The 26,585-nt window shown below is 41.9% G+C and overlaps 1 protein-coding gene across 13 annotated transcripts in view; it reads right to left on the reverse strand.

The window, feature by feature from the left end:
* Window positions 1–26,585, reverse strand: part of SSH2 (slingshot protein phosphatase 2) — a 267,869-nt gene that overhangs the window by 64,648 nt on the left and 176,636 nt on the right. For all 13 annotated transcript variants that reach the window (XR_014821493.1, XR_014821492.1, XM_084985385.1 and 10 more), the window contains one exon: window positions 5,258–5,361. Coding sequence is in view for 11 of the 13 variants with exons in the window: in XM_084985385.1 (XP_084841511.1) it covers window positions 5,258–5,361 (104 nt within the window). In the remaining 2 variants the exon portion in view is untranslated. The remainder of the gene's footprint in view (window positions 1–5,257; window positions 5,362–26,585) is intronic.

Here is a 26,585-nt window from a genome sequence, read left to right on the forward strand (position 1 = left end):
TAGTAATTATGAGATGAATACTGATATGCACGAGAAATGGAGAGAGACAGGAAGAAAGAAAAGTAGGTTGGCAAGGAAGTGTGTTTATAAGGTCAGCAAGTCTGAAAGCCTTTCTTTTTTCCCCTTTTCCTCCTCGTAAAAAATAGTTTTCTTGCTTTTTCTCCTATTTTACTGCTGGCTTCACACCAACTCCATTACTGCAGAATCTTTTAACTTTCAAAATTAAAAAGAAGAGTCATTATGTTTGGCCAGGTCCATTCATTTTACTACACTTCAAACCCACAGACACAATCTAAGCCTAATATGTGCAAGAACCAATGTGGGTTTATAGGTACAAACCTAAGAGAAATGAAAACATATGTCCACACAAAAACTTGTACATAAATGTTCCTAGCTCCCAAATGTAAAAAAACCTCAAATGTCTATCAACTGATGGATAAATAAAATGTAGTTATAGACATATAATGGAATATTATTCATGAAATGGAATAAAGTACTGCTACATACTATAAGACAGATGAGCCCTGAAAAAGGCCATGTCTCAAGGGAAAGGTGTCTGTCTCAAAAGATCATTTATATGGTTCCACTTACATGGAACACCCAGAACAGGCAAATCTATAGAGACCAAAGGTAGATTAGTGATTACTTAGGGCTGAGAGGGAGTGTAGGGGATACAGGGAGTGACTGCTAACAGGTACTGGGTTTCTTTTTGGGGTGATAAAAATGTTCCAAAATTAGATAACAGTGATGGTTGCACAACTCTGTGAACATACTAAAAAAATCACTGAATGTACACTTTTAATGGTAAAGCAGATGCATAACACGGTGTTTGAATTGTATCTCAATAAAGCTGTTTTTAAAAAGGCACCAGTAGAGTTCCCATCGTGGCGAAGTGGTTAACGAATCTGACTAGTAACCATGAGGTTGCGGGTTCGATCCCTGGCCTTGCTCAGTGGGTTAACGATCCGGTGTTGCCGTGAGCTGTGGTGTAGGTCGCAGATGTGGCTTGGATCCAGCGTTGCTGTGGCTCTGGCGTAGGCCGGTGGCTACAGTTCCGATTCGACCCCTACCCTGGGAACCTCCACATGCCTTGGGTGCAGCCCTAGAAAAGGCAAAACGACCAAAAAAAAAAAAAAAAGGCACCAGTGTAGGGCGACAGTGTTAGGTATAAACAATGAAGAGTGACTAGACTTACTAGTTACAATTGAGGTAAGCAGCTTAGCCTTTTAAAAAATTAAGTTTCCTTTTGTTCTATCAGGACAGATAACCTGAGGAAAGAATTTTCAGGATGGAGGCCTTCTAGAGGGGAAGTGGGTAATTCGTAGCCCTAAGTCCCCACTCCAAGTACTACTGGCCCAAAGATCCAGGAGCTTCTCAGAAAGTCCAACAAGTCTGGGAGCCCTTACCCCTATAGTAAGGCTCCTTATGCAAGATGGGTATGTGGGAGTGCAGGTTTGCTAGTGGCGAAAGGTACTGCCATGAGCAAACAGGGTGTTTCCTACTGGGAACTGCCCTTCAAAGAGACTAAGAGAGGCAATATACACATACCACTAAGATCCTTCCCCTACATTTTTTTTCTTTTTTTTTTTTTTTTTTTTTTTTTTTGCTATTTCTTTGGGCCGCTTCTGCGGCATATGGAGGTTCCCAGGCTAGGGGTCGAATCGGAGCTATAGCCACCAGCCTACACCAGAGCCACAGCCAACGCTGGATCCGAGCCGCGTCTGCGACCTACACCACAGCTCATGGCAACGCCGGATCGTTAACCCACTGAGCAAGGGCAGGGACAGAACCCGCAACCTCATGGTTCCTAGTCGGATTCGTTAACCACTGCGCCACAACAGGAACTCCCCATTTTGTTTTTATATACTTCACCACTAATAGCCATTTTAGATTTCAGCTTGATTTTAAAGACTTTGTTGTTTCCCTTTAAAATGTTAGCAGACAGTGGGTTAAGGATCTGGCATTGTCATTGCAGTAGCTTGGGTCGCTGCTATGGTGTGGGTTGGATCCCTGGCCTGGGAACTTTCACATGCCATAGGCACTACAGAAATTCACTCATAATAATAGTTTTTGATTACAAAAAAATGGACTTGGATATTTTTAATGAAGCCCAGATAAAACTCTAACTAGTTCAAGAAACATGCCCAGATAAAACTCTAACTAGTTCAAGAAACATGCCTAAGAAGTTAGAGTAAGTTCTTGATCTGCTCTCAATTCTGCCATCATCTTTCAGTTACTGCGAGCTCAGCCAACGGAGACCCAGCTTATGTGAAGGTCTAGCTTTGTGAGCTGCATTTATACTCACACTGCCTCATCTGTTCTGTTCTGGATCACAAATCAGGCCCATTCCAGTTTGTGTTAAATATGCTTTTCTTTTCAGTATGGAGACAGCTACGTGAACAAGGTCAAGTAAAAACTTGGGCGGCAGCTGAGTGTGGAAGTTTGACCAAAGAAAAAGACCAACCAGGGCCGGGAGCTTTAAAAGCCACTGACCCTACTCACTGTTACATGCCCCAGGGCAATGTGCCTAACAGCTTAGTCAGACAAGCTGGATTCAAACCAATATTTTGTTTTCTTTTTACTGTAAGTGATAAGTATCCACCTCAAACAGAAACACAAAACTCAGCTGGGTCTACTTCCTCTATAGATTCAAGTTTTTTTGGGGAAGGGTCCCCCTTGACTCTGGTGACAGGCACTGAAGAGGCAGGTCCTTTAGAAAATGTAATCCAAACCTGATTTTCTGAAAAGTTTTTTTCACCTCTGTTAAAAATTTTCCACGCCTGGAGAATTTTGGCAGGAGGAAAATATTGCCCAGTGAGATGAATTATAATTCTGAGCTGCTACATTTGCCACTAGATAAAGGCCCAAACAAGAAGTAGGGCAGCCACTAAAACAGCTGATATTATTTGGACTGGAGCTAAACTCAACTACTGGCTCAGTGGGATCCAGTATTTCTGGCTTTCACATCTGATACTCAAGGAGTTTGTTCTCTTCCTAGTAATTCCAATTTCTTCCACTCCTGGAGGTAACACATCATCAAAATGGCACATGCTGGACAACAAGCAAACACTCTTTGTAGGGCACTGATCAGGATTTCTCTAATTATTGTCCTCAGGTTGACTTTTATTTTTTCCCCCAAATGACACAAATTAGGCTTACTATTAGAAGAGAGACATAAGGCTGATTAACTTTTTAAACTGTGGATATCCTATACCTGGAGATCTCTTTCCCTACACACACTTTCTCTGATTCTTTCTTAACCTCATCACCACAGATGCAACTGACTTTAGAGAAATCCAACATATAGAAATATAAATGCATATACTACTGTTAGTGGATGTAATATTGATTTATAATAAATATAAATTTGGTCTTCATCCAGTTCCTGGCACAGAGCTCCTAAAGTCACTAGAACCTCTTTTTTTGTCTTTTTTTTTTAGGGCTGTACCCATGGCATATGGAGGTTCCCAGGCCAGGGGTCCAGTCGGAGCTACAGCTGCTGGCCTGCGCCACAGCCACAGCAACACGGGATCCAAGCCGCGTCTGCGACCTACACCACAGCTCATGGCAATGCTGGATCCTTAACCCACTGAGCAAGGCCAGGGACTGAACCCACAACTTCATGGTTTCTAGTCAGATTTATTTCCAATTCATCACGAGAGGAACTCCCTGGAACTTATTATTATTGTTTTTTTGATTATTTTTAAATTTATTTTTTCTTTTTTAGGGCCACAGATGTGGCATATGGAAGTTACTTCCCAGGCTAGGGGTCGAATCTGAGCTGCAGCTGCCATACTAGGCCACAGCCACAGAAATGTGGAGATCCAAGCTACATGTGCAACCCATGCCGCAGCAGGTGGCAACGCTGAATCCTTGACCCACTGAGCAAGGCCAGGGATCATACCCACGTCCTCATGGATACTAGTCAGGTTCTTAACCTGCTGAGCCACAATGGGAACTTCCCCATTAGAATTTCTTAAGTGATGGGAACAGTGAAGGTGTCTTTTGCGATATTAATGATTTGACTCTAGGAAAGCACCTAAGGCTGGAGGGCTGGTTGGTTGCCAGAGCAATCAACCATGTCACTAGAGAAATATCTGTGGAGAGGAGAGGGCTGGAGGTTACACGGATTGCCAATTATTTAATTAATCATGCCAATGTAACAAAGCCTCCATTAAACCCCAAAAAAGACAAGGTTCAGAGTGCTTCCAGATTTGTAAACACATGGAGATTTGGGGAGAGGTACACTCAGAGAGGGCACAGAAGCTCCATGTCCCTTCCCACATACCTTGCGCTAGGCATCTCTTCCATCTGGCTGTTACTGAGTTATATTCTTTCATTATAAGCCAGTAATCCAGTGAGTAAATGTTTTTCTGAGTTCTGTGGGCTGCCCTAGCCAATTAAACAAACCCAAGGAAGGGGTCATTGGAACCTCCTATCTATAGACAATGTGGACTTTGTGACTGGCATTTAAAGTGGGGAGTGCCAGGCAGTCCTAGAAACAGCCCTTAACCTGTGGAATCTAATACTACCAGATAGTGTCAGAATTGAGTTGAATTGTAGGATACCCTTCTGGGGATGAGAACTGCTTGGATGTATGGGGGAAGAGCCTTACACTGGTACTGGGTGCAGAAAATTAGCAGGTTATTTCAAAATCAGAGTATTACACTCATCCCTAAGTGAACACTTTTTTGATGATTCCTTGTTTCTACACACATCCTCTGAGTTAAATTTCCGGTCTTTTTAGTGTGAACACAATCAAGAAGCAGACTGGTATTTAAGGACTAGTATTTCATATATGTAACACAGTAACTCTTGTTATCACAATAGTGAGAGTGAATTTATATTAGTACTACACCATAGCATTCCTCTCATAACATCACCAGAGAGCAGAGAGAAAAGATGTCATTGTCGGTTAGTTCATGCTGCACAGCATCTGAAGAAACCTCTGAACATCTCTTAGCTGACTATCAAAACCTTAATTGAAAAGTCACATGAAGACTTTAGCATATTTGTGTACTTTATTATTTTTTTTTTCCAACAAAAATTTGCTGAACATCTACTCTATGTATAAGGTATTCTGCTAAGTGCCATAAAAATGGTCTATGAAAGAGAAAGAAAAGTGACTATAGCACAGCGCAATACTTTCTTTCACTATTACAGAACTGTTGGAGAAATGGGGATGAGGTAGTCAGCCTTTTAGAACAAAACAAAAGGCAAAGAAACCAAGAAAGGAATGGCATATGCGGAACTTTACCTGCATGCTTATTGCGTCTGTGGCTGATTCTTGGTGTGGATGAGCCATTTCCCCGTGGTAGAAAAAGGGCAGCACCTTTGACAGTTAGAAAACTCTCACTGATGCTATAAAGAAAAAGTACAAATAAATTAGTTAAAATAAAAGAGGAAGATGGAGATCCCTTCGGGAATTATTTTCTCTTCCCTCTTCTTAAGTTCCAACCTCATGGGATGACATAAAGATTAAATCAAAAGATATTCTGATAAACAACCAGGTCCTACTTAATAGCATTGGAAACAATATTCAATATCCTGTAATAAACCATAATAAAAAAGAATATGAAAAGGAATATGTATATATATGTACACCTGGATCACTTTGTTGTACACCAGAAACTAATACAACATTGTAAATCAACTATATTTCAATTAAAAAAAAAGAGACTGGTTACTCACATAGTTTGGTCTATTTTAGATAATTTTTCTGAAACAAAACTTATAACCTTCTATATACATTACAAGGCAGCAGTTAAGAGTGAAGGCTCTGGAACCACACTGCCTGGGTTTGAATCCTGGCTCTGCCATTTCTTACCTGAGTAAATTTTCAGGGGCCTAAATTTCTTTTCTTTTCTTTTGTTGTTGTTGTTGTCTTTCTAGGGTCGCACCCACAGCATATGGAGGTTCCCAGGCTAGGGGTTGAATCGGAGCTATAGCCAAAGCCGGCCTACACCACAGCCACAGCAACACCAGATCCAAGCCGAGTCTGTGACCTACACCACAGCTCATGGCAATGCTGGATCCTTAACCCACTGAGTGAGGCCAGGGATCGAACCTGCATCCTCATGGATGCTACTCAGGTTTGTTTCCGCTGAGCCAGGAAAGGAACTCCTAAATTTCTTTATCTATATAACAGGGATTAGTAAATGAGGTTGTTGTGAGGAGTCAATATGAATAAGAAGCTTTTTAGAGTAGTTCTCTTAATAAATATTAGTTTAACAACTAACAGATCTATGGTTATCAATAACTAATAGACCTATGCTAATCAATAATGTTTTAATCAGATGTGAAATATTACAACACTTAGCTAACAGATACGAAGTTTGCAAAACAGGTTTATATTTAAAACACACACACATCACACTGAAATATTACTCAGAATTTTACTTTCACAAACTTGCATTTCCATATGCACTGAAAAGGAGCAGAATGCAGGAAGTGTGTTTCACCCAAAGAGTGTGCCCTCCACGTGGAGTTACTTCCCTGGTTTTATACCCCCTCCTTTTGTTTCCTATGACCTGGTTTCCTCTACATTTCAGGTCCCTTCTCAGGGCCTCTGTGCTCTTTGTTTTCTACCTGGGACACTTCTCTCCTGGCCTGTCGCTATTTAAGTCACAGCTCCAGTGCCAACACCTTTCCCTCCATCCTAGTCATACTCCATCCTGTTGTTCTGTTTTGTTTCCTTCAGGATATTTATCATAAACTAAAGTTATGCTTATCCACCTGTATACTTGATTGTGGTCATCTCTCTGTAACAGGATATAAGCTCCATGAAGAGCAAGACTTTACTTTGCTCAGTACTGTATCTTCAACACTGGAAATAGTGCCAAGCATATATTAGGCTCTGGATAGATAGTTGATGGATAAATGAATTCATCCCAGGGTTCTCCACACACTATTTTATGTGACCCATCACTGAAACAGGAATTGTCATTTAGGAGAAGAAAATAGAATTTCTTTAATCTCACAGGCAAAAAATAATTATTACAGAACTCAATATATGTGGTAGATTACTGGACTAAAAATATAAATGTTTGACAATAAATTGGCAAACGAAATTAAATCATCTCTAGTATGTTCTTAGTCTTTGACCCAATTCTTTAATCACATGGCATAAGGCTGATAAACTTTGGAGGTAACTTGCCAAAGAGACCATAAGACACCACAGAGGCCATCTAAAAATTTGCATGCTGGCCGGGAGGGACTGCCTTGTTTTGTTTTGGTCTTTAAATAAAGCACTGTGCCCTTGTGGTCTGTTGCACAAGTCCTGTCTCTTGTTACGTTCAGTTCATGGTATGCACATGTCACCCTGCTGTGGGACACTCTGTTTCACCCACATTACGGGAAAAACCTAAAACAAAATGTCTGAGTGACAGGATGAGTGGGGTACACCACAGACAGGAAATGAAATTCACACTTCTGCCAACACAGCAACTGTCTGCTCTACTAAACGAAAATATTTTCAAAATAAAGGCTAGTCCACCTATCAGCAGGCAAGTTATAGCTGTGGGCATTTTAGTTTCCAGTAAACAGAGTAGTCGACGTCTACTAAACTCTATTTGTTGAGAGCTTACTTCAGTCATTCCTTTTGTGAGACAAAGGTAGTTGCTCTTTGGCAAACACATGAACTTCCTGGTTTTGAGAGTTCTATAATATTGTTCTTAGATACACTTGCTGCTTATGCTTTACAGCATTATCTAAGTGTGTTCTTTAAAATGTATGTAAGTGCTTTCACAAGGGGAGGGTCGAGGTGGAGGGCAAGGGTCCTTGGTTAACTCAGAGGTACCTAGAAAATTCCCAATTATAAAAAGACAGACTAGGAGTCAAAGTCACATATGGTATAGGGGAAAAGAAGTCATTCTATTTGAATCATTTATACAAATATCCATAAATTTTGTGACAGAACAAAATGCACAGTGGAACCAGCTAGGCCAGGAGACTGCCTGACAAGGTTCAGTCTAGGCCCCCCGAGAGCCATGGCAGACACACTCTGGATGGTACGATCAATCCTCTTTATTCTGTGGCCCCAGATTATGACTCCTCAATCATCACATAAGTGGCATAAACTGCTGGTCACAAGGGGACCAGGGATGAAAGTGCAGCTAATTGCAAAAATCCCTTTTTATCATTGAAAAAAAGTCAAAACTCTATAAATCCTATCAAAGATGGGATGGCAGCACAGTGGTGTGGAAGTGAAAAAATAAAATTTGCCACCACTAGAGTTTAGGCAGATGAAGTTCAACTTGAAAATTAAATATGGAAAAAAAATTAAATGTGGGAATTCCTTGGTGGTAAAGCAGATCAAGAATCCTGCTTTGTCACTGCTCTGGCGTGGGTTAGATCCCTGGCCCAGGACCATCCACATGCTATGGGTGTGGCCAAAAAGGGTAAAAAAAAGAAAATTTTATGTAAATTTAATCATCTGTACTTCAGTGTATGGTAAAGGCTTAGTATATCTTGCCAGAATGGCAAGAGATTCATTTACGTAAACATCAAGTCTTTCTGAAGCAGCTGCCTAGAGAGTCAAGCATCACAGAGTTGGCTTCTAATTTAAAACCTAGAGGTAGGTGAAAACTTTTACAAGTTTTCTGAACTGACCAGTTCTCTAGAGTCTAGCCCAGGAAGAGGTCTGTTCCAGTAAATTTTATGGAGACATCTATATTTGATTACAGATGCCAAGTTAAACACCAACACAAACCCCAAAAGAATTAAGAACTCCTATATTAAGTAAAACACAAGATAAAGAACACTTTCTGAATCTAAAAATGGAGATTAATTAGTTGCTTGATAAGAAAGTGACACAGGGAGTTCCTGTTGTGGCTCAGAGGGTTAAGAACTCAGCAATGTGTCCATGAGGATGCAGGTTTGATCCCTGGCCTTGTTCAGTTGGTTAAGGATCTGGCGTTGCCACAAGCTGACGTTGTAGGCCGCAGGTGCAGCTCTGATGCAGTTCCTAGCCCAGAAACTTCCATATGCCTCAAGTGTAGCCGTAAAAAGAAAAAAAAAGTGACACAGGATCATCTTTCTAACACAGTGACAGTGAAGTTCTCCAGTTTTTATCAGAATACAACTGAGGAATATCTACTCTCCTCTTGCCAGAAAATCATTTGTTCAACAAACAGAAAGTCATCCCTAGTTTGTTGTCTGAAATGAGCTAATAGTAGTTAACTTAAGTAGATGCCCAGCTGCCAGCAAGGCACTGAGCTAAGCACTTTACATTATTCCATTTAACCTTTACAACAATCCTACAGAGTAGGTACTATTTTTTACCCCCAATTTACATGGAAGAGACTGAGGGGCTCAGAGATGGTAAATTATCAGCCTGAGATCATACAGTTAGCTAGCAATCTTAGGAGCAAGGATTCAAACAGGTCTGACTTGAAAGTTCCTGCTCTGAACCCTCTATTATGCTGTTCTAGTTCTATGATATAGTTTATGCAAGATGAAATGCAGTGTCTTCTCTATAGAACATAATTTAAAAGTAGATACAGGAATAGAAACATTAAAAAAGAGTTCTCTTGTGGCACAGTGGGTTAAGGATCTGGTGTTGTCACTGCACAGCTTGGGTCACTGCTGAGGTGCAGGTTTGATTTCTGGCCCTAGAACTTTTGTATGCTGTGAGTGCAGCTGAAAAACAAAGTAGATACGAGAATGAAAGAAAACGACAGAAATCCATTCAGATCTCAACTTTTTTCATTCCTTTTGTTCCTCCTCATTAAGGCCACGAACAGGCTTTACTGAGGAGAATGAAGAACATCTGGCTGAGAGATGAATCCAGATGGGCTGGACGGTAGAGAAAAGAAACTGGGAATGATGGTAATACTGTAGTCTCAAAAACAGAGGAAAGAGGACTCTGCCTTAAGTAATTTGGGGAAGCACTCTGGCCAATCCTTCCTAATCAAAAGCATTTTCCAAAGTATGAAATTTGTTAACTGGCAGTTTCTTCTCAGGCAAAGTATAGAGGAAAAGGTCAACAAAGGGAAGAAAATACTTAACTATTCTGAGGTTAGCATAATTTATGAGGAATGTGGCTAGGGTGATCATCCATGACCAACAGCAAGGCCAAGGAGTCAAAACAAAGGAACAACACACCTGGCCAAACGGCTACATGTTAGTTTGAGAGGCATTCTTCATTTTACACAAAGCACACAAGAAGAAACCAATCATTTACTATGGCAAATCAAGTTTCAGAAAGTGGGTATAATACTTTTACTTCAAGATTAAAATGAAGAAAGCAGATTTTTATGTTTATAATGTTTGTCATGCCAAACTCTTGAGTGTGCCACTTCTGCTTGAAGCCAAAATTCACAGGTAAATTATTGTGTAATATTGACCGCACAAATTATAATTGTACAAAGTGAGCTAGCTGGCATTTATGTAAAATTCATATGCACATAATCTGAACTGTTATATTTTTATCTTGAAGAATATTCATCTTTGGAAAACTTTCAAATACATTCCACCCTCCTAACAACACTCCCCTTTCCTGATAAGTTTTTTCTGCTTAGTTGTTTAATTTTAGATTCAAGATACTAAGGCAGCCCTCTGTCAATCCCACTAGTTAGAATGGAATTCATGTCCCCACTGAGTGTGACCACATCACACAGAAAGGTAATTTCATAATAAAAAGCTTCAAATATCAGGCCAGTGGCCAAAGGACCACAGAGCTATCAATACTGGTGCCTACTGAAAAAGTATGGCTAAATAAAAAAACAAAACAAAATATAATGGGAAAAAACAAACAAACAGACAAACAGGAAGGACAAAGTTGCTGTGCCCTGATGGATGAAACATGGCTACAAAAGTCAAAAGCACACTTTCAGGTAGTGAGAAAAGTTTGATTCTGTAATCCTAAAGGAATTTAGATTACAATGGGAAAAAAATCCAAACCTAAACATTCCATATACTATTCTCTGTAATTAAACATTCTCCAACCCTATCCTCTGCACACATGGCCATATGTTCAAGTGACTATGTTAGAATGGAAATGAATACCCGGAACCCTCTTCCCCAGGGCATAAACTCCCAGACATGTGCCTATGAAAAGAGGCAGCTGGATTATTTCTTTTTCTTTTTTCTTGGCTGCACCTGTCGCATGCAGAAGTTCCTGGGCTAGGAACTGAACCTGAGCCAGAGCACTGATTCAAACCACAGCAGTGAAAATGCTGGATCCTTTAACAGCTAGGCCATGAGGGAACTCCCTAAAGAGAGGATTATTTCTCTCTTTATCAGCAGACAAGCAGAGGCTGGGGTTTATTAGTAAACCAATTATTGGCAAAGTGGAGAAGAACCTAAGGCTCCAGTTCTTACTCATTAACTACAACCATCACACCATCTTGGTTCCAGCTGATCTTCCACTTCAATCTCTGCTGCACAATGCCCAGCACAACCACCTTCAGGTGCATCGACTTCCCCCGCCTTTCCTACTTTCCTACAATCTAAGAACTAAAAAAAAAGGTCTGTTTGTTCAAGGCTGAGGGACAAATTCCATTAGGACTAATCTGGTCCTTTCCCTATAGACTATAAACTGGAGGGCAAAGATCCCCAGAATATTACTTTTGTTTTGTTCATTGTGAATATTCATCTACTGAGAAGATCTTCTAACTGTTCTTTTTCTGACTCAAACATGTGCATCTTAGCAATGTTCACATAGGGAGTTCCTGTTGTGCTTAGAGGTAACAAACCGACCATTATCCAAGAGGATTTGGGTTTATCCCTGGCCTTGCTCAGTGGGTTAAGGATCTGGCGTGGCTGTGGCCTGGGCCGGCAGCTGCAGCTCCAATTCAACCCCTAGCCCGGGAACCTCCATAGGTCACAGGTGAGACGATGAAAAGCAAAAATCAGATAAAAACACAATCTAGCATCAATGATTTTACCAATGACCATACAATTCAACCTTCCAATTTGTACAGATTGGGGCATATCTGGGTTCATAGCTGTGGTTTCTGGCTGTCTAGCAGTAGAGCTCTCCTTCCTAAATTCCCCTAGTCTCCTTTTAGGGAATCCTAGTGTGCCTGGTCAGGGGGGCCCTCCAACTGTGGAACTGCAAAGGGCCTTGCGGAAGCTGGCATACGGTTTAGCCCAGGCAAGCTGGAATACTTCCCTGAATCTCAGGCAAGTGACCCAAGGGAGGAGGGATCGTGGGGTGATGGTCATACTTACTATGGGGAGAGTGGCAAGGTACAGACCAGTCTGCTCCTGCTCCCAGGCTTTTCTTGAATACCCTTGGTTCCTGCCTGTTCTCTAAGTTTGGTCTTCTACCCTCTCATCTATTAGGTAAGCTCTGACATCCTTCTAACAAATGTTTTGCTTAAGACAGAATTCATTTCTGAGCTTGCAACAGTGAATCTGATACATCAATAGAAGTTCAGAGAATAAAATGACTTGCCCAGTCACAGAGCGGGGCAGTAGTGGAGCACTGACTAAAGCCCATGTCATCTGAAACCCAGGGTGGCACTTTAACCCTTTATCCTAATTTGGAGGTTACCACAACAGGACATATTTGCTTTATTTTTCAGGTATCCGAAAGACAAAGTTCAGGTCTGAGAAGAGAAAGATTCAGACATACTTCCATGAGGCACATACTTTCATGATATTTCTTACAGTTGCTTCTTTGTTCTTTTTCCTTTAGTATGCTTGCTGGATATTAAACATTGCTTTAAAGAAATATCAAAAACTGGGTGCCAAAAACAAGAAGGAAGTCCGTGAGGCCTAGGCAGGAGGGCAAGAGAGCCTACCTGGGAAAAGAAGTGGATGACTGCCTAGCCCTTGGCTCCTCTGAAATCTTTTCTCAGACCTATGGTATTTTTTTCTAGATAGTGTCTGTGCACATACCCACTTGACTTTCTTTCAGGGATCTAAAGTGTTTAGCTTTTTGTTTGGGTTTTAAAAGTACTACCAAATAGTGACAGGTCAGAGATAGAGAGCCCTCAGCGAGAGTCTGGGTCATGGCTCCAACTGGTAGTAAGAGGGCCTGATGCAGCACATTTTGTGAGAGCAGCACAGATGTTAAATCATTCTAATTTTGAATACCCTTGAGAAAAGTACCCACATGCCCAGTTCCTCCAAGTAGCCGCCACTGCCGGACTTACACTGAGCAGTCTAGCCCTCAAAGACTTCTGAGTCTGAACTGAGATTCAGAGACCAAACCTCCTCATGACACCACTGTCGCGTTCTAATTGCTGTTCCTTTGCAACCCTAGCAAATCCCAGCCTCCAGCAGCCATTTCCCAATATTCCACCACCCCACCCAGAACAAAACAAAACTAGGTGCCTATGAAAGGATTTGGTTTCAGGTACTTCCCCACACACCTGCCCCTAGCCCTCCTGATGACTGACAGGGCCTGGGAGTCGTGTTTTTAAGAAGGTACTCCTCCAAGAAGGGGAGAAACCACCTCACCTCAGAGGAGCCACTTCCTTTACAGGCTGAATTCAAAGAGCCTCTCAGTCGTGTGGCCCCAAACTCTGGACTTAAATGCTTTTCTTTCAAAGAGGTAAAACTTAAAAGCTGTCTGGGGCAAAAACTAAATGACCCAAACTGTTCTTTCTCAGTATTTAAAATGCTGAATGTACTGATCACCAAGAGACATGACCAACATTACTTAAATAGTTGGTAGGAATAAACAAAACAAAAGGAGATTAACCCAGAAAGACTGTTCAGCATCTGAAATATCATTTCATTTGCATGATTCAACAAATGCCTTTCCAGGTATTTAAAATACACCTGCAGAAGGAATGAAAATTGGGTTTTTAAGGTGGCCAAAATGTGAACCTGTGCTTCCACACCATTTCTTTCTCACCTTTATGCAGAGCCCCTTCTGAGGCTCAGGGCATCTTCTATTCTTTGTTGCTGTCACCTTCTGACATCCCTGTCACTATCTTTAATTTACTCTTTATCTTACTCCCAGTCTTCTCTTCACCCTAATTCCTACTAAATCTTAAAAGAGATTCCACTGTCCATACAGATGAACACCCAACAGCTTTGTCCCCAAATTTCTCTTCTTCTTTTTTTTTTTTTTGGTCTTTTGAGGGCCGCACATACAGCATATGGAAGTTCCCAGGCTAAGGGTCTAATCGGAGCTGTAGCTGCCGGCCTACAGCCAGAGCAACAGCAATGCCAGATCTGAGCCATGTCTGTGACCTACACCACAGCTCATGGCAACGCCAGATCCCCAACCTGCTGAGCGAACCCAGGGATCGAACCCGAAACCTCATGGTTCCTAATCAGATTCGTTCCCGCTGTACCACGATGGGAACTCCCAAATTTCTCTTCCTCTTGATCTTCAAGGACCTTCACCTGAACTCCATTTAGAATTCCAATTCCTAGAGTCCTTTTGGAAGGCATCAGATTTTGATGGACTTGATTTTAGACACCAAGACTCCCACTTTCTGATTACAATCCCTTCTCTTGTGACCCTCACGTGTTCACTCTCTCTTCAACCTGTTGGAAACTCTAATCCCTTGATTTCCTCAATTTTTTCCCCAAACCATCAAGCTTTTTTGGTTTTTCTTCCTTCCCTAATCAACCTAGTCCCATGTCCTATCTCTTAACTGGTTTCCCTATAATCTGTTGTCTTCGTTCCTGAGTTCCCTACATAATACTTACTACAGCTTAAAATTATAGTGTTAGTTGATGACTTACTATTATCTGTACGAGCAGCAAGATCCTTGAGCAGGAACCACTGCCTCGTTTAATGTTCTCTCTAGTGTCTAGCACAGTATTTGACACTAAGTGGACGTGCAATAAATATACATTGAATAAATGAAAAGAAAGGCAGCCCAATGCTTAAGGAGATTATAAAATCATGCCTCTGGATGCAGGTGCACATTCATGGTCTCAGTGATAGAGATGTCAGGGATGACAGCAACAACACTGAGTTAACTCAGAGGAGAAGTTAACACCTCCAGACAGCCCCCACCCCATTCCCCTCCCTGCCTATTCCAAATCCTCCCCGCCCTCCTCAAATCCCATCACCAACTCCTGCCTCCTTTAACTCTCCACAGTTAACCTGGTTTTCTACCATATCAAGAAAATGGGGGCTAGCTGGTGGGATTTCTCCCAATTGCTCTTCCTCACCTGCAAACTTACCGCCTTTCTCCAGTCTGAGATAACAATGTATACAGCTGTCAAAAGTCAACCCTTTCACCTGTGTCCTTGACCCCATTCCCTTGTTTCCCAGTTTTGATTAGTCACGTCTCTCTCTAGTGACTTGCTTCTCCTCAGCCCAGAAACATGCTCAAGTCTGTTCTTTCACATCCTTAAAATAAAACCCTTACTTGATCTTGTGTTCCCTTCTAAGTTCTCTTTATTACTGAAATTCTCTAAAAGGGAGTCTCTACTTGCTGTCTCCATTTTCTTCCCTCGCCAGTCATTTTTTCGACCCACTGCCATCTTTCTGCCCCACCTCTGCAACTCCTCCTTCTCCTAAGTTTGCCAGTGATTTCCCAAGTGACAGATCTAAAGGACAAAGATCCTTCAATCTTAGCTTAACACCATTTTCTGCTCTTCCTTTAGCAGCTGGAGCTTTGATATGCACGGCAAATCAATTTCTCCTTTTTAAGACTCGCCATTCTCAGCTTCTAAGACAATGAATCAAACTGGTACTTCTCTAAGCACCCAAGTTTGAGATCCTGTGCCAGATGTCCTACCATACCCTCCTCACTGCTCTTACACCAGACAGACTGACCGTTATAGTGCCTTGAAACTCATTTATAACTAACTGTACTGCAAATCAGAATTTCCAGCTTCTCTTGTAAGATTAGAAAATCTGAACACATATGTCCACATTCACACCTAGCAACCACTGCCAGACCTGAGCAGTGGCTGCCCCTTTGCCAAGCTCTCAAACATGCTGTCGCCTAGCATTTCCTTGTCATCCCTCTTCTTGCTCAGTATAAACTCTTCTGGATACCTTCATCCACTCGCATGGCCACCCTCTCCTCTAAGGGATGACTACTGACAAATAACAGATTACCCTAAAACTTAGAAGCCTAAAAAACAAACAAAAAACAAAACAAAAAAACCCCACATTTATTATCTCATACAGTTTCTTTGGGTTAGGAATCTAGAAACAGCCTTGCTGGGAGGTTCTGGTTCAGGGTCTCTTATGAGAATGCAGTCATCTGAAGCCCAGACTCAGGCTGGAGATCTGCTTCCAAAACTGCTCCCTTACATGGCTATTAATAGGAGGCCTTAGTTCTTTACCATGCAAATTTCTCTAATGGTCTATTTGAGTGACCTTATGACATGGCAGCTGTCTTTCTCCTGAGTAAGTGATCCCAGAGAGAGCAAGGGAGAAGTGCAGTGTTTCATGACTTAACCTTGAAGTCACATACCATAATTTCTGCAATATCTTATTAGTTACACAGGTCAGGCCTTTTTTTTTTTTTTTTGGTCTTTTTAGGGCTGCACCCGAGGCATATGGAGGCTCCCGGGCGAGGGGTAGAATCAGGGCTGTAGCTGCCAGCCACAGCCATGCCAGATCCAAGCCGCATCTGCAACCTACACCAAAGCTCACAGCAATGCCAGATCCTTAACCCACTGATTGAGGCCAGGGTCTGAACTGGGTCCTCATGGATTAGTCAGATTTGTTTCCATTGCGCCATGATAGGAACTCCGGTTAGCTCTATTCAATGTAGGATAAAACTACACAGGGATGTATATACTAGGAGGCAAGAATCACTGGATAAGGGTACTGTTATGGAGGACTGGCTGCCTCAACTCCCAAACTGGTTCTCTAGCTCAGATTTATTACCAGAGCCCCAGACCCATTCAATCAGCTGTCTACTGAATAGCTATTGTTTGTTGATGATGGCAACAACTTAATCATTATTTCACAATCTTTTGTCTTTGAATAACCTGGAATCTGATACAACGGCATGTCCATCAAAATTTTTTGGGGGGAGTTGTGTGATGGTGGTGGAAGTAGTTAAGTGCCTGCTCTGAACACTACAAAGTAAAATTAAAGATGCTGTAATTATCATTTACCAAATAGCCACCCAGTGCCTGGCATGGTGCCTAGTGCTTTACAATCACAATCTTGCAATAACTCCCTGAACAGAAGTTATTCTTCCCATTTCACAGATGAGGAAACAAAGGTTTTGAGGGTAACTTGCCTAAGCTTACCAATTACACAATCAGCATGACAAAGCAGCAATCAAATTTTGGCCTATTTCAAGTTGTATTTCTTGTTTTTTGTTTTGAAATTCCACTCCATGTTTCCCCCGCCCCCCAGCAGTCTGAGTTCTTTGCCTGTTTTGCATAATGCAGTCCCACTGCCTAAATAACCACCAGGGTACTGACAGGGTTCTAAGAAAGAATTCTCAAGTATCAGAAATCCAAGGTTTTATGTCATATTTTTTGTTTTAAATTGAGTTAGTTCAGTGCTACTTTATTGCAACCTTACAAGTAAATCTCAAAATTCACCGGCCACAAAATTTAAGCAGTCTATAAAACTTTCGTTTATCAATTTTCCTTATCTAACCAGTTCTTCGACAGTTGTTCTCTACCTTACTGAGAAAATGAAATAATTTGCTAACGGACTCTCTTCACAGTCCCTCAAAGACACTATTTCTTAAACTACCAAACCAAGAGGAATAGAGAAAGGCACATTCCCTGGCTTTTTTTTACTATCACTGAGCTATTTTTTTTTTTTTTTGGTCTTTTGTCCTTTTAGGGCCGCACCCGTGGCATATGGAGGTTCCCAGGCTAGGGGGTCTAATCAGAGCTACAGCTGCTGGCCTTCGCCAGAGCCACAGCAACGCCGGATCCTCAACCTGCTGAGCAAGGCCAGCGATCGAAACTGCAACCTCATGGTACCCAGTTGGATTCGTTTCCGCTGTGCCACAACAGGAACTCCAGATTTTTTTTTGTTTTTTTTTGTCTTTTTGCTATTTCTTGGGCCGCTCCCGCGGCATATGGAGGTTCCCAGGCTAGGGGTCTAATCGGAGGTGTAGCCACCGGCCTATGCCAGAGGTACAGCAACGCGGGATCCGTGCCACATCTGCAACCTACACCACAGCTCACGGCAACGCCAGATCATTAACCCACTGAGCTAGGGCAGGGATCGAACCCGCAACCTCATGGTTCCTAGTCGGATTCGTTAACCACTGTGCCACAATGGGAACTCCCAGATTTTTTTTTTTTAAGTCCTTGGGCAAATCTTTATTTTTGTAACTTTTTTTTTTTTTTTTTTTTTTTGTCTTTTTGCCTTTTCTAGGGCCACTCCCACAGCTATGGAGGTTCCCAGGGTAGGGGTCTAATCAGAGCTGCAGCTGCTGGCCTACACCACAGCCACAGCAACTCGGGATCTGAACCACATCTGCGACCTACGCCACAACTCATGGCAATGCCAGATCCTTAACCCACTGAGCAAGGCCAGGTATCGAACCTGCAACCTCATGGTTCCTAGTTGGATTAGTCAACCACTGAGCCACAATGGGAACTCCTGTAACTGTTTTAATGCACATTACAGAGCCTCCTTACTAATGCACAATGAAATCCAGGAGGAATACTGTTGCCAGTGCTTAGGCTCTAACACTTAGAAAAGCAGTTGACTTTTGTAAAATAGTAAAGGATGATGATGGAGCAGGAAGAGGAGGATGAGAAAGCAAAAGACAAAATTCAAAGGACAATTTAAGAAAGAGAAAAAAAATAAATAGCAGGTATGGTTAATCAACTCATGGTTTCTAACTGACTCAATGTACCTTGTTTCCTACTGTTTTCCCCCTTACTGAATTGCATCACCAATACAGACAAAAAATTTATTCCATGGTTCCTTGCATGTTTAATTTATTGACCCTTCCTTCCTTCTTTCCTTTCTCCCTCCCTCCCTTTCTTTCTTTCACTGCACCTGCAGCATATGGAAGTTCCCAGGCTGAGGGCTGAATCCTAGCTGCAGCCACCAGCCTACACCAAAGCCACAGCGACACTAGATCCTAGCCGCATCTACAACCTACACCAATGCTGGATCCTTAACCCACTAAGTGAGGCCAGGATGGAACCCACATCCTCATGGATTCTTAATTGTCAGGTTCTTAATTGGCTGATCCACAACAGCAACTCCCTACTGAGCTTTCTTAATGCCTGATTTAACGTTTAATAATTTATCAAATTCACTAAATTTAGACATGAAGAATCAATAACCCACAGCACCTTCTTCCCTATTTTCCAGATAGTACGCATAAGAAATCAGAGGGCTAAGGACAAAGAGATCACACAGCAGTATTTTGCAATACTCTAGTGTCCAAAGTGAAGCAATGAGAATTCCAAACATTTTAGTTAGGATTTGGAAAAAGAGAAATATAGTCAAATCAGAATGATCCAAGAGTAGATTTAAATTTTATATGTGTTTAAACATGTTGAAGGGAAAACCACTAAATCATCACATATTTGCTCCAGTGTAGGCACAGACACTGGAGTACAATCCCACACCTGCTACTTAGTTAGGTACTGGTTGAGCTAGGTCCTAAAACTACTCCAGTGGCAACTCGGGACACAAGAAAACATGAGGAACCAAAAAAAAGAAAAAAAAAAAGACTTTAACTGTCAAAGGCAAATATCTTGCATACTGATTGGAAGGAAAGCTGCAATCCTGAGGACAGCTTTTATTTTCTCGCATGGCAAGAGATAGCTAGTGAGGCAGTAGGTAAGTCTTGCACACTTCCTTAGTCATCATGGGACCCTACACATAAGAGAGGTCTTACCTTTTATATAGCTAAGCACAGGGAACTACAGTTTCTAAATGGAAGGTGGCTGAAGGCATTCTTTTATTTTTTTTGGGGGGGGGGTGGTCCATGTCTATGGCATTTGGAAGTTCCTGGGCCAGGGACTGAACCTGAGCCACAACACTGACCTGAGCCACAACAATGACAATGTCGGTTCTTTAACCTGCTGCACCTACCAGGGAGCTCCCTGAAGGTATTCTTAAAAATTGTAGTTTCTTTCTTTTTGGTGGGGGCTATACAATTGATTAGCTTATTTGTATTTACAATAAATACTGAAACATGGACAAATTTGTGTTTTCTGTTTGCTCTTACTTGTATATTTCCTTTCCCCTCATCTACCAGGGTAAAGTATATATATTCTATTTCTATTCTTACATGCTTATCTTAACATTGTAGTAAGCATATTTAATGCAGCAAATCAGTATTTCTACTCTGTAAATGGTTTTTTTAAATGAGGCTCCCCTGAGGTGGGCACAGGAATGTGCCTTGAAAGCTAATATAACTTAAAACACCAAGTTTTTGTTTTTGTGGCTGCACCTGCAGCAGTGGCAATGCCAGGTCATTTAACCCACTGTGCTGGGCCGGGGATAGAACCCACGGTTCCACAGAGAGCTGAGCAGCTGCAGTTGGGTACTTAACCCACATGCCATAGTGGGAACTCTGTTTTTGTTCTGGCTGCACTAGGGGCATGCGGAAGTTTCCGGGCCAGGGAATGAACCCATGCTGCAGTTGTGACCTGGGCAACAGCCTGGCAACATTGAATCCTTAACCCACTGTGCCACAGGGAAACACTTCCTAAACACCAGTTTTGAAACATTAATAAATTTAAAAATCCTGCACATAAATATGTCTTATTTTAAAAATACGGGTTTAATCTCAGCCATACTCTAAAAACTAGAATACCTGGATCTATGAAAGGAAAACAACAGAATGAGGACTCACGACAAAATGCTGATACATTGCAATGTCCTTTTGGCAACTTAAGACCAAAAACCAAGAGATAATGTCGGGAGTTCCCACTGTGGCTCAGTGGTGATGAACCCAACTAGTATCCATGAGGACGTGGGTTCAATCCCTGGTCTTGCTCAGTTGATTAAGGATCTGGAGTTGCCGTGAGCTGTGGTGTAGATGAGAGATGTGGCTCCGATCTCCTGTTGCTGTAGTGTAAGTCCGTCAGCTGCAGCTCTGATTTGACCCCTAGCCTGGGAACTTCCATATGCTGTGGGTACGGCCCTAAAAAAACCCAAAAACGGAGTTCCCGTGGTGGCTCAATGGTTAATGAATCTGATTGGGAACCATGAGGTTGCGGGTTCGATCCCTGGCCTTGTTCAGTGGGTTAAGGATCCGGCGTTGCTGTGAGCTGGTGTAGGTTGCAGACGCAGCTTGGATCCCGCACTTCTGTGGCTCTGGTATAGGCCAGCAGCTACAGCTCCGATTTGACCCCTAGCCTGGGAACCTCCATATGCCGTGGGTGCGGCCCTAGAAAAGGCAAAAAGACAAAAAACAAAAAAACCCAACAACAACAACAACAAACCCAAAAACAAACAAAAAAAGAGATGTCAGAATCAGGAAAAACAAACAAACAAACAAAAAAAAACAAACCAGGGAAGCAGCTGAATGACAAAGTATCTGAACTTCAGCTTAAGAAAAACGACGTAAGTAACCAGACAACAAGCTCTGCAAGTAAAGAATGGGAAGGTAATACGACAGTAGAAGAAATGGCTATTAGGAAGGATGTTGGCATTGTGGGTGATTTTTTTTTTCTCTTTTTGCAAACTTATTTTTAATGCCTGTTATACTGTGTTTGCAATTTTTAAAAAGGAGCTGGTGGTGGTGCTGGGGGGGGGGGGTAGTACAGGAAAACACACCGTGGGAACACAGTCAGGCACACAGATGTTTTGCGTAAGCTGCATTTTCGGAGACATCTGCCTCTGTACATGACTTGAAAAAGTAAAGCTGTCGTCAACAAGTTCTCTGAAGTGATGGGTGGGGCCTGAGAGAAAGTGAGCTGTGAAGAAACCAACAATTAGAACCCTTAGGGCTGAGAAACACAAAGTTTCTTAGATTAAGTTCCTCATTTATGATCCACCTCTCTGCCCAAAATGCTTTGCCACCAGCCATGCCTGCTACTTAAACAAGGAGGACTCAAGCTGCCCGTGTGTGTCTACTCTAGTGGCTGAGGCTCTTTGTCAGCAGCACCACTCGGCTCTTTGCAGAGAGAGCCTAGCTATTTCTGTGGTAGAAGAGATAGGGCACAACCTAACATATAAAAATCTGAGTGGGAAGCAAGCTGCCTTACTCCTCCCTTCTTGCTCCAATTCCAAATAAAAACGCTTATCATGAACAGAAAAATTCATGTAAAAGCAAAGATATTTGTTCTACAGCCTTGCTTTGGCATATGTTAAACTTTATTTCTGTTTAATGAGATGAATATTCCTAGGTCTACATTTTTTGCTTTTTTGGTGCAAGGCAGTGAAGGGAGAGTAGGTTCACACTGCTTTTTATAGTGCTCAGTCTAACACCATGTACAGAGTATTTAATAAATGTGATCTGAAAATGACTATAGAAATGATGCTGTAGACTCAAGAACACTTAAGAGGATAATAAACTACAGAAGTCATTCACTGGAAAACTTCTCTGGAGTTTGTGTGTACATAGGGCGTGTGAACCCCTATGTCTGCAATATACACCAGGGAGAGGCTGCCTTGTTCTTTTTGTAGCCTTCAATCATGCCTGACGCCCAGTGGGGAACTTCTACGTGCAGAAGCACTTTTAATTTACTAGAAAGTTCTTACAAAGTTCTATCTGGTGTTCGGTCTTGAACTTCTCTTTTCTGAGAAGTTGGGCGTGTCGTATGGGTTACTGTCCTACATCTGCCTTCTGGGTGAGCTGGCTACAAAAGATTTTAGAAACTTCTTGCTCAGGCATAGTAGCCTCTTCTAGGTCCTACGTAAGTTCCCTTTAATGTTAAATGACAACAGAGCTGATAATCTGTAGGTTTACATACATTTGTTTGGATAAAACTACCCAAACTGCTAATGTAATCTTAGGATATGGTAAAAGAGTAAGAGGGAGGGTTGCAGTAAATATGGGGAGAGGATAAGACGGAATCAAACCTTTCTACAACTTTTTCTTAGGTTTTATTTTGTTAACCCTCAGAGATTTGGAGATCAAATTTGCCTTAACCTATCTGCCAGCTGACAGCCAATCATCCTGCCTAAGCCAGGGAACCGTACAGGCAATTCTTCCTCCCGTCACTTTGTTATCACACATGTCTATATCACTTCCTGCCAGGCACCAAGCTTCCAGAATAAAGGAAGAACAGCTGAGGAGAATGCTTTTACACAAAGGACTTCCCTCCTTCCTAATCCCCTACTCAACGGATATGACAGTACATGATGATATAGTCAGGGCTCAAGAAAGACAGTGCAGCTAAGTCCTGAAACTACCATTTTTAAAGCAGTCATAAAGAAAGCAAGGTTAGTTGTCAGAATATGACAACAATTAAAGAGAAAAAAAAAATGAATGACACACCTGAAGCCAACATCAATCAAAAGAAGGAAAGTAAATTTTACAAATTACAATTTTAGAATAGGACATCTGTGAAGAACTGCTGAGTTGGTAATGCTAAATCTCCTTGGCGCTCAGTTAAATTATAAAGACTATCTATGAGAAGACAGTTCTTGAAAATCAGTAGTTGTATAAAACACTGCTGCTGGAGAACTTAAACAGAATTTATATTAAAGATGAACCACAGGCTATTCAGAGTTAAAGACTGGAGATAAATCTGGGGAATATACCTAAGTCGTAGTAAAGCTGCCATGTTATTAATAAGCAACTAACTTTGCTTATTTCTCTTCTATAAGTGTGATCATAACATTACACGAGATGCTAGAGTGGAATAATACGATCAAAGGTTATGATGAGGTGGCTGTATCAAACCTTTCTACAGACTTCGGTTCTCAGATTAGGTCAATTTTCACTGATTTGGGGGAGGCAGCAGGTGCACACCTGGCTAGGATTCAACCGCTCAGGGTTTTCTAATCCCACTTTACCTGTGGCTGGGTTGGGTGCCTTTGAGTCAGTTTTAGCACTTTAGGCAGATTCTCTATTTACAAAAGAGGAGGTTAGTATCTCACCTGCTGCAGCGAAACCTGTAAAAGGTAGAGAGGAAAAGCATAGAACTGACAGGTGACCTAAAGCTCCTGCTCTGTCACCAATGAATTACATAATATGGCAGGAGACAATCCGATCTCAATTTCCTCATACGACATTATAAACTCTTGTGTTTTTTTGGTTGTTGTTTGTTTTGTTTTTCTTTTTAGGGCCACACCTGTGGCATATGGAAGTTCCTGGGCTAGCGGTTCAATCAGAGCTGCAGCTGCCAGCCTATACCACAGCCATAGCAATGCCAGATCCAAGCCGCATCTTTGACCTACACTGCAGCTTGTGGCAACGCCAGATCCTTAACATACTGAGCGAGGCCAAGGATTGAACCTGCATCCTCACAGATACTAGGTCAGGTTCTTAACCTACTGAGCCACAGCAGGAACTCACTATAAACTCTTAAAACTTGTGATTTTAGTTAGATTACCACTTAGAACCTTAAAAGCATTCCATTAGTCCAAGATGAGATTACCAAAGATAGCAACTACATTTTTCACAGCAGAATAGATAATGCTCAAAGAATGCCCTGAAAAGTTGTATCACAATAGGCTGGATGCCTCTGCAAATGTGATATTAAATCCTATAGGTTTCCATCAGTAACTAAATGGTTCATTTGTTCACTGGATTCCTGCTTCCACCGGAAAAATTTTCTGCAAATGGAAATCCCACCCCAGAGTTGATCAATTAGAAAAGAAAGGGAAGTTTCCACTGTGGTGTAGTGGGTTAAGAATCCAACTGCAGTGGCAAGGGTTGCTGCTGAGGCACAGGTTTGTTAAGGATCTGATGTTGCTGTAGCTGTGGTGTAGGTCACAGCTGTGACTCGGCTTCAATCCTTGGCCCAGGAACTTCCATATGACGTGTGTGGCCATTAAAGAAAAGAAAAAAAAAGAAGAAGAAAAGGATGGAAAGGCTGCTTGGATGGTTTTACACTCATTAAAAGAGGGTAAAAGCTGGTTGCCTAAGCTAAAGGGTGGTGTACTGGAATCACCTGTACTGGCCGTGTTACTGGCTCATGTAGCCCTCTAGGAAGTCACTTTACTTCTACCTGAGTTTCTCCATCTGTAAAACAGGATTAGATATATCTGCCCAGGCTCACATGGTTAGGGACAAAATATCCTTTCTTTTTAGTTGGCAAAGTTTGTCCAAGTTTTCTAAAAAGCAGCAAATACCAGAGTTACATAGATACAAGTTATTATTCTAAAGTACATGAAGCTTAAGTTTTATCTTTTAAATTTTGAATAAATGTTAACTTTTGGTCAATGAAACAGAAAAAGACCCCCCCCCCAACCTGCCCAGTGCAGCTGAAACCCAAACCACTGCAGAGACAATGATGGATCCTTAACCCACTGTGCCACAGCAGGAACTCCTCCTTGCCTCTTTCCAAGTGATTCACCTTAGCTTTTATTTTTTATTTATTTATTTTTAGGGCCACGCCCATGGCATATGGAAATTCTCAGGCTAGGGGTTGAATCAGAGCTGCAGCTGCCAGCCTATACCATAGCCACAGCCTATCCCACAGCAATGTGGGATCCAAGCTGCGTCTGTGACCTATACTACAGGGTTAAGAAATGCCGGATCCTTAACCCACCTAGCGGGGCCAAGGATCAAAACTGCATCCTCATGGATACTAGTAGGGTTCATTATCACTGAGCCACAAAGGGAACTCCCACCTTGGCTTTTAAAACAATGTTTTGGTTTAGTGCACAAAACTTTTTACCTAAGGAAGCTGAGCAGCTGGAAAAAGCATCTCTACCTATACACAGAACTAGAATAGTGTCCCTATTTCTTTAAATGTAATTGTAACACTAGTAACAAAGACCAGCTAAGGTCATTCTACTGTCTCTTTCCATATTAGCCAAGTCCACACCTCGCTATATTTAGACAAGGCATGCATACCCAACTAAAGATAGAAGACTCAGTCCTAGGCTTAGGATCACAGCAGTGGGGTATTACCTCAGCTGAGGGGGAAAGACACTAACAACTGTATTGAAGTATCCCCTGGCAACCAATAAAACCAATACTCAATTTCATTTCACTCTGAACAGATGTATAATCTCTAGTATGCATAGAACAATCTCTACCACACTGCAGCACATTTATGACTAAAGCAAAGTAGTGAATAAATTTTTTTTTTTTTTTTGGTCTTCTTCTAGGGCCACTCTCACAGCATATGGAGGTTCTCAGGCTAGGGGTCCAATTGGAGCTGTAGCCACTGGCCTACGCCAGAGCCACAGCAACACAGGATCCGAGCCGTGTCTGAGACCCATGCCAGAGCTCACGGAAATGCCAGATCCTCAACCCACTGAGCAAGGCCAGGGATTGAACCCGAAACCTCATGGTTCCCAGTCAGATTTGTTAACCACTGAGCCACGATGGGAACTCCAAGTGAATAAATTTTAAGTGACTCACTTGCCAGGTTTATCTGCCACGCCTTAGCCAGAGACAACGAGCTGCCTAGGTCAATAGGGTAAAATGCTCATTGGTTTGGTGTCTTGGGAACTGGAAGAAATAGGTTTTCAACTCGGGAACCATTAGTATAACAAAAATACCAGGGTCTGACTGATACAGTCCTCCGACAATGTCTGACAGCCTCCTGGACGCATCATCTAGCAAAGGAAGAACCAAATGAGGACAAAACTGACTTATGTATTATTATTTTTTTGGTCACACTGGTGGCATGTA

Source organism: Sus scrofa, chromosome 12 (genome assembly GCF_054392235.1).
Source record: "Sus scrofa isolate SSC_HxYL_T2T_F1_AM1 chromosome 12, Sscrofa_HxYL_maternal_Yorkshire_Landrace_v2.0, whole genome shotgun sequence".
Taxonomy (NCBI): Eukaryota; Metazoa; Chordata; class Mammalia; order Artiodactyla; family Suidae; genus Sus; species Sus scrofa.